At 56.6% G+C, this 6,795-nt stretch overlaps 1 protein-coding gene across 1 annotated transcript; it reads left to right on the plus strand.

Annotated features, from left to right (window-relative positions):
• The first annotated feature begins 1,314 nt into the window (after window positions 1-1,314).
• On the plus strand, window positions 1,315-5,088 carry SBK3 (SH3 domain binding kinase family member 3). The gene is made up of 4 exons (XM_032848528.1): window positions 1,315-1,560; window positions 2,082-2,232; window positions 2,742-2,944; window positions 4,354-5,088. Exons 1-4 carry the CDS (start codon window positions 1,516-1,518, stop codon window positions 5,041-5,043), a joined length of 1,089 nt encoding a protein of 362 aa, XP_032704419.1. The 5' UTR covers window positions 1,315-1,515; the 3' UTR covers window positions 5,044-5,088.
• The last annotated feature ends 1,707 nt before the right edge of the window (window positions 5,089-6,795 follow it).

Genomic DNA, 6,795 nt, shown 5'->3' on the forward strand with positions numbered 1-6,795 from the left:
CAAAGGAAGTTCTCTCTCTGCTACCCACCCCACCCCCTGCCTGGGTTCCCAGGGGCAACGTGCTCGCCAGCTTCCCCCCGGGATCCTTCCAGAGTCTGGGTAGCGTCGTCGTTGCTGTGTCTTTATTAATAGCAGGATTGTAGTAGTAGTGAAACCAAGTCGGGCAAAACTCAGGGCTGTGAGTCACTCAGACCTGGCTCAGGGCCCCCCTGATGCCTCCTCCCACTCTGACCTTGTGCACGGCGGTCCCAGCTCCCAACCTCAGTCTCCTGCTCTGTAAACTGGGGATAAATCCTCACCCTTGCTGGATGGCTGGGAGGATCCAGGGTAAAGCCCCACCCCAGCCCCACCCAGAACCAGGCTCAGGGCAGGTGCTGAGAACATAAAGAAGTCCTTTCCCTAGTGCACCACCTGGTCATTAGAGCTCCTGGGTCTGAGAGAGGAGGGGCTGGGGGCCTGGACTCCTGGGTCTGAGGGAGGAGGAGATGGTGTCTGGATTTCTGTTCTGAGGGAGGAGAGACTGACGGTCTGGTATCTTGGGTCTAAGGGAGGAGGGGCTGGGGACCTGGACTCCTGGGTCTGAGGGAGAAGGCAGCTGGGGGTGGGGACTTGGTATTAAAGAACAGGGCTTTGGGAATAGTATCCCTTATTCCTGGAGGCCAGACTCCCATCCCATGGAGGAAGGCACAAAGCATGGTGCTCTGGGTCTCCCATCCCAAGTAAGGTATGTGAAGGGGCCCTGTCTCCCCTTTTCTCACTGCCATCAGGCCTGGCCCTTGGGGGTTCACAATACATTTTGTCCCCTCTGTCCTGGGACCAGAGCCCAGAGTCCAAGCTGGTCTAAGTTTGGAAGGGGGAGGGAGGGGGGCAGCGGGTCAGAGGGGGTGAGGGAGGGGTGTGGGGGGACAGGATGTCTCTGAGCTGTCACACACACCCCTGTCTCGGGCCCAGAGAAAGGGAGGGACAAAGGCTCTGAGAGAGAGTCAGGAACAAAGACGGGAGGAGGGAGACAGAGAGACACTGGGGAGAGCAGACCAGAGCACAGCCGAGTGGGAGAACAGAGAAAGAGTGAAAGTGTGGGATATCCTGAATGACAAACAGTGGTGACAACAGTGGGAAGAGTGTGGGAGACGAGACACAGGATAGGGAGACCCACCCAGAGAATCGAGAGCTGGGATAGGGGCAAGACAGTGGCAGGAAGGCTGGTGGAGAGAGACTGGGAGATAGTCCCACAGAAGCAAAGATATCACGAGGTTGGAGAGGGGAAGGAGGTGTAAGACGGAGCAGAGAGATCAGCAGGATAGTGCAGACGGACAGAGACCAGGCTGTCCGGAGGCAGGAGTCCGGCAGAGGACGGCAAAGAAATCCTCTGACTCGGACAGGCAGAGAGAGACTGAGGCCGACCCTTTCCAACGGGCTCTAGACCTCAGCTCTGTGGGGCACAGTGGGACGCAGGCGACCCAGACAAGGGGTGCTGGCTCGTGCAAGGTTCAGCGGACGCCAGGGGTCTCTGAAATGGAGCTCAGGGAGCCCGAGAACCATGAGGATGGGGACCCAGAGGTGAGAGACGGGAGACAGGGAAAGAGAGAGAGATGCAGAAAAACAGAGTCAGAGATAGACACAAAGAGGGACATGGACAAACACAGAGGGATGGAAGAGACAGGGAAACAGAGAAACAGAGAGACCCAGAATAACACCAACCCGAGGACACAAAGCTAGACTCAGGCCGCCAGGGCAATGGACTCAGAAACAAAGAATGGGAAGCACAGGGAGAGGATGGAGAGAGAGATGGGTGCAGTGGGGGTTGTGTGAGCAGAGCGTGAAGTCCCAGCCGAGGCTGGGGGCTTCTTGTGGTTCCCAGAGATGGGCAGGGTCTCTGAGACAATCACCCCGACCCTGCCAGGACACAAAAACAGGTGGCCCAAGGCCGGTGAGTCACTGTGACTCATCCTCCTCCCTGGGGACAATGACCCCATTACCCTGGCACCCCACCCCAGCCCTGGGCTGGACCTCCAGTTTCCCCCACCACTCTCAGGGGGCCCCAGACTCACCCCCTCCCCACCTCTGCTCCTCTCCAACAGGAGGACACAGCTACAGCCCTCCAACGGCTCGTGGAGCTGACAGCCACCAGGGTGACCCCAGTGAGGAATCTACGTGTCCCGTACCGCCTCATCCGAGAGCTCGGCTCTGGCTCCTATGGCCGCGTACTCCTTGCCCGGCCTCGCCAAGGAGGTGAGTTTGGCCACCAAAGGACAGACTCCAGCATGTCCCTAGAATAGGATTCTCAGAAGCCACCGAGACAAGGGGCATCCCCAGGAGATGACAGGAACCCTGGACGGGGGCGCTCAGAAAGTGAAGAGCTCTTTGATCTTCCAATAAACAGAGCTAGCCCAAGGAAGGCTGACTTGCCCGAGGTCACACAACAAGGCAGGAGTGAGGTTTGGATTGGAGCTCAGGTCACCATGTTCCCTACTTGACTCAAGAGAAAACTGAGGCTCAGAGAGGGTAAAGCAGTTGCGTGAGGCCACACAGCCGAATAGGGAGTCCTCAGGGATGGTCACCTTTCACCCTTACTTCACACAAGGACAGACTGGAAGCTGAGAGATGTCAGACACTATTCCCTCCCATTCTTGTTTTACACATGAAACATCTGAGGTTCAGAGAGGTTAAGCAGGTTGCCTAAGGCCTCACAGCAAGATCAGAGCTCTCTGAGTTCCCTTCTGCTCCCCTCTACCTGGCAGGACCTGCTGTGGCCCTGAAGGTACTTCGTCGGGATTCGGTCCTGAGGACCACCTTCCTGAGAGAGTTCTGTGTGGGCCGCTGTGTCTCTTCACACCCAGGCTTACTGCAGACTCTGGCAGGACCCCTGCAAAGCCCCCGACACTTCGTCTTCGCCCAGGAGTACGCGCCATATGGGGACCTCAGCGGGATGCTGAAGGAACGGGTGAGGCGGGTGGGGGCCCAAGGCCAGAAAGGCTTATCCCATGTACAACTGTCCCTAACCCATTTCTAGCTCCAATCCTGACACCCAAATCAGTGCTCAACCTAGCCCTTCCCTAAGCCCCAGACACCCTCCTTATTTCTAACTCTCGGTGCAATCCCATGCCTAACCCTAACCTAATCCACCCAACCATCCCACCACAAGTTTGCATGGGCAGGGACGTGGGGTTGGGTTGGGAATGAGATTAGGGGTGAAATTTTAGTTAGCACTGGGATTGGGAGTGTGGGCATGCGTGGAGTGGTGGGGGTTGATTATAGATTGGTAATGGGTGTAGAAAGTATGGATGGGGTTGCAGGGTGAGACAGGGATGGTTGACGATATGTATACAGAATGAGCTGGAGATCGGAGATGAGTAATGAGGTTCTTTCTGCTGAGGAGACCAGGTCAGGACTGAATTCATGAGATTCTGAGGGTACATGAGTTTGAAGATTAGGATGGAGCCAATTTTAGGAATAAATTTTGGATTTCAGACAAGGTTAGAGATAAGCAGAAGGAAAGAAAGAAGGGAGGGAGACAGATGAATGGGCAGAAAAATGGATGGATGGATGGATGGATGGATGGATGGATGGATGGATGGAAAGACAAGTGGATGGACGAAAAGATGGCTGGATTGAGGGGTTGGTGGATGGTAGACGGATGGGAAGATGGATGGATGGATGGATGCGTACATGTATGGGTAGATGGAGAGATGGATGGAAAGATGGGAGAGTGGCTGGATGGTGGATGGGTGAAAAGATGGCTGGGTTGATGGGTGGCAGATAAATGGAAGGAAGCGAGGAAGAACAAATGGATGGATTTTGGATAACAAATAATTCAATACTTGATTGGATTGCTGACTGGCTGGTAGAATGGAAGCTAAGCAGAAACACTGCTGTGTAAACTTGAATGGATGAGTGGTTTGATGGATGGATTGATTTATCAATCCAATGAAGTAAACTGACTTCAGAATGGTGTCTGAGTTAGAGAATTAAATTAGTAGGAATTCTACTAGTAGTGGAATCTAAATTAGTAGGAACTAAGATTGGGACTAAGTATGAGATTTCGGTTCCCATTGGAGATCTGGGAGATCAGGCTAGAGGAAACAGGATGTGTAAGGAGGGGGTTTGAGTTAGGGTTAGAAGAAAGTTTGGTGGAAGCTAAAACAGCTTCTGGTTCAGTCTGGGGTTCCGGTGATGACACACTGGGGGTTGGAATACAGAGGTTGTAACAAGGTGTGGCTGAGGATAACCTGGAGACGGTGTTGGGGGACACTAGAGGTAGCCACTGGTCTGAGGTTCTGAATTCTTGATCTCCAAGAAACCAAATAAAGAAGGAGCCAAGGCACCCTGACCTTCATCTCTCCTTGACCCCAGGGCCTCCCAGAGCTGCTGGTGAAGCGGGTGATGGCCCAGCTGGCTGGAGCCCTGGACTTCCTCCATGGCCGGGGGCTCGTCCATGCGGATGTCAAACCAGACAACGTGCTGGTCTTTGACCCTGTCTGCAGCCGTGTGGCCCTAGGTGACTTGGGTCTGACCCGGCCCGAGGGCAGTCCAACCCCTGCCCCACCAGGGCCACTACCCTCTGCCCCACCCGAGCTCTGCCTCCTGCTGCCACCTGAGACCCTGCCCCTGCGACCAGCTTTGGATTCCTGGGGCCTGGGGGTGCTTCTCTTCTGCACTGCCACCGCCTGCTTCCCTTGGGATGTGGCACTGGCCCCGGACCCCGAGTTTGAGACCTTTGCTGGTTGGATGACCACCAGGCCCCAACCCCCTCGGCCACCCCCTCCTTGGGACCAGTTTGCTCCCCCAGCTCTGGCATTGCTCCAGGGGCTCCTAGACCTGGATCCTGACACTAGGAGCCCCCCACTGGTTGTCCTGGACTTCTTGGGGGACGACTGGGGGCTAGAGAGGAACAGAGAGGGACCTGGGGGCTTGGGGGACATGTCTAGTGAAGATGGGGAGGAGGAGGAAGAGGGGGGAGCAAGCCTGGAGGAGTGGACAGATGAGGAGGAGGAAGAGGACAAAGATGGCAGGAGGATGGGGACAGATGGGGGAGCTCCCTGACCAGGTGACTGAGACAGGTGGTCAGAGCCTGGGCCAATGGCCCCTCTCCCCCCCCCCCCCCGCCACCTGGATGACAGCTGCTCCCCGGAGGACGGAGATGGAACACAGTGCATCTCTCCCTGCTGAGGGCTGGACTGGGAAGCACAATTCCCCTCTCAGCAGAGGACCTAGGAGTCCAAGAGTCAGCCCCTCCTCCCTCAGACTGGAGCCCAGGCCCCCAGCCCCCTCCTCTCTCAAGGACCCTTCCTCTTCCTTCTGTCCTGACTGTGCTTTCTTGAAGGAAGGCCTTGCTCCCCGTAGACACGTTTCCGCACTGCGGGGACCTGCCGAGTGCCTCTCACGGAGCTCTGACCGGGCCACTCGTCCCCACTGCCACCTGGTTGACTCTCGCCGTCTGTGGCACTATGAGTTCTCAAGATCCAGCACCACGGAAACCTCACCCTGCACCTCTTCCATTTCCCTGGACTCCGGGTGACACTGGGGCAGTCACTCATCCTGTCTGGACCTAAATCCTTGCACGCACACAAGCACTGTCCTGCCACTGGCCCTCTGCGCATAGTGCATCCTCCCCCAAGAACTTTACTCACAGCTCAGTGCCTCCAAGCCCTCTCCGGCCTCGTTGGAACCTATACCTAGGCGACCTCTGTCTCCCATGGTTTTTGGCCTCACCTGTTGGGCTGTCTGGGGTGGACTTGGTTTTCCTCCTTTCGACATCTTTTCAGTTCTGCTCCCGCCGGAGGAGGGACTCTGCTCCCCATTGTGCCAGCTCCCTACCAGCACGGAGCATCGAGGTGTGGGGCTGTCCCAGCTTCGTGGGCCTCGGAGTCTGCACTGAGAGCCCCAGGCCCAGCTGGGACATTCGCCCTCCCGCCTGCAGCACGAGCCTGATGGCTGGGGCCTCCCACCTGCGGGGCATCCCAGGCCCTTCCCAGGGCCCAGCTCAGGCTCCCCATCCCAGGGAATCTGCCCTGTGTGCTTTCTACACTCAAAAGAGTGGGTTCACCAAGTGCCATGTGGTGTCCTGGATCGGACCCGGGACAGAAGGCGGTTGGCGGAAGCGCTGCTAAGACCTGATCCAGAGTCTACTCAGGGTCTAGCCTGACTGATGACTCCTTTGTTTGGACAAATGTATCCTTGCCTGAGTGAGATACCAGCCTGGCGGGGAGCTGGGGACGGCCTGGCGGTTCTCCGCACCATCCTTCCAGCTGTTCTGGAAATTGAAAACTATTCTGAAATAAAAGGTTTGTTTAAAAAAATGAAGGGAGTTTCACAGTGGTCATCTTGCTGCAAACCAAGGAAAGGATGTGAATCCTGGGCCCCCAGCCCCTCCTCCATCAGGCCCAGGAGTGCCTGCCTTGCCCCCCCCCAACCAACTCTGAAGTCTGTAGATGCAGAATGAGGACCTCCCCCAACCCGCCCCTCCCAGTTGCTCCACCACCTGCTTCCCCTCTGCCCCAAGTCTGACATCATCTCTCACTGCATCGTTCTGGAATCTGGTTGTCTCATCCTTTCCCCAAACAGGACCCCAGTGTCCGATCCCCTGAACACCCCTCACGAAACACTTGTGTCTGACCTGTCACTGGGGTATTGATGGGGCAGCTGGTGGGGTCATGGCAGGGCCAAACAAGAGAAATGAGTTCATCCTCCACAGGGGCTTGGACTCCTGGTCTGAGGGAAGAGGGGCTGGTGTCTGGACTCCTGGTCTGAGGGAGGAGGGGCCTGGGGTCTGGACTCCTGGTCTGAGGGAAGAGG

Source organism: Lontra canadensis, unplaced genomic scaffold (genome assembly GCF_010015895.1).
Source record: "Lontra canadensis isolate GAN:19392208 unplaced genomic scaffold, GSC_riverotter_1.0 scaffold206, whole genome shotgun sequence".
Classification (NCBI taxonomy): domain Eukaryota; kingdom Metazoa; phylum Chordata; class Mammalia; order Carnivora; family Mustelidae; genus Lontra; species Lontra canadensis.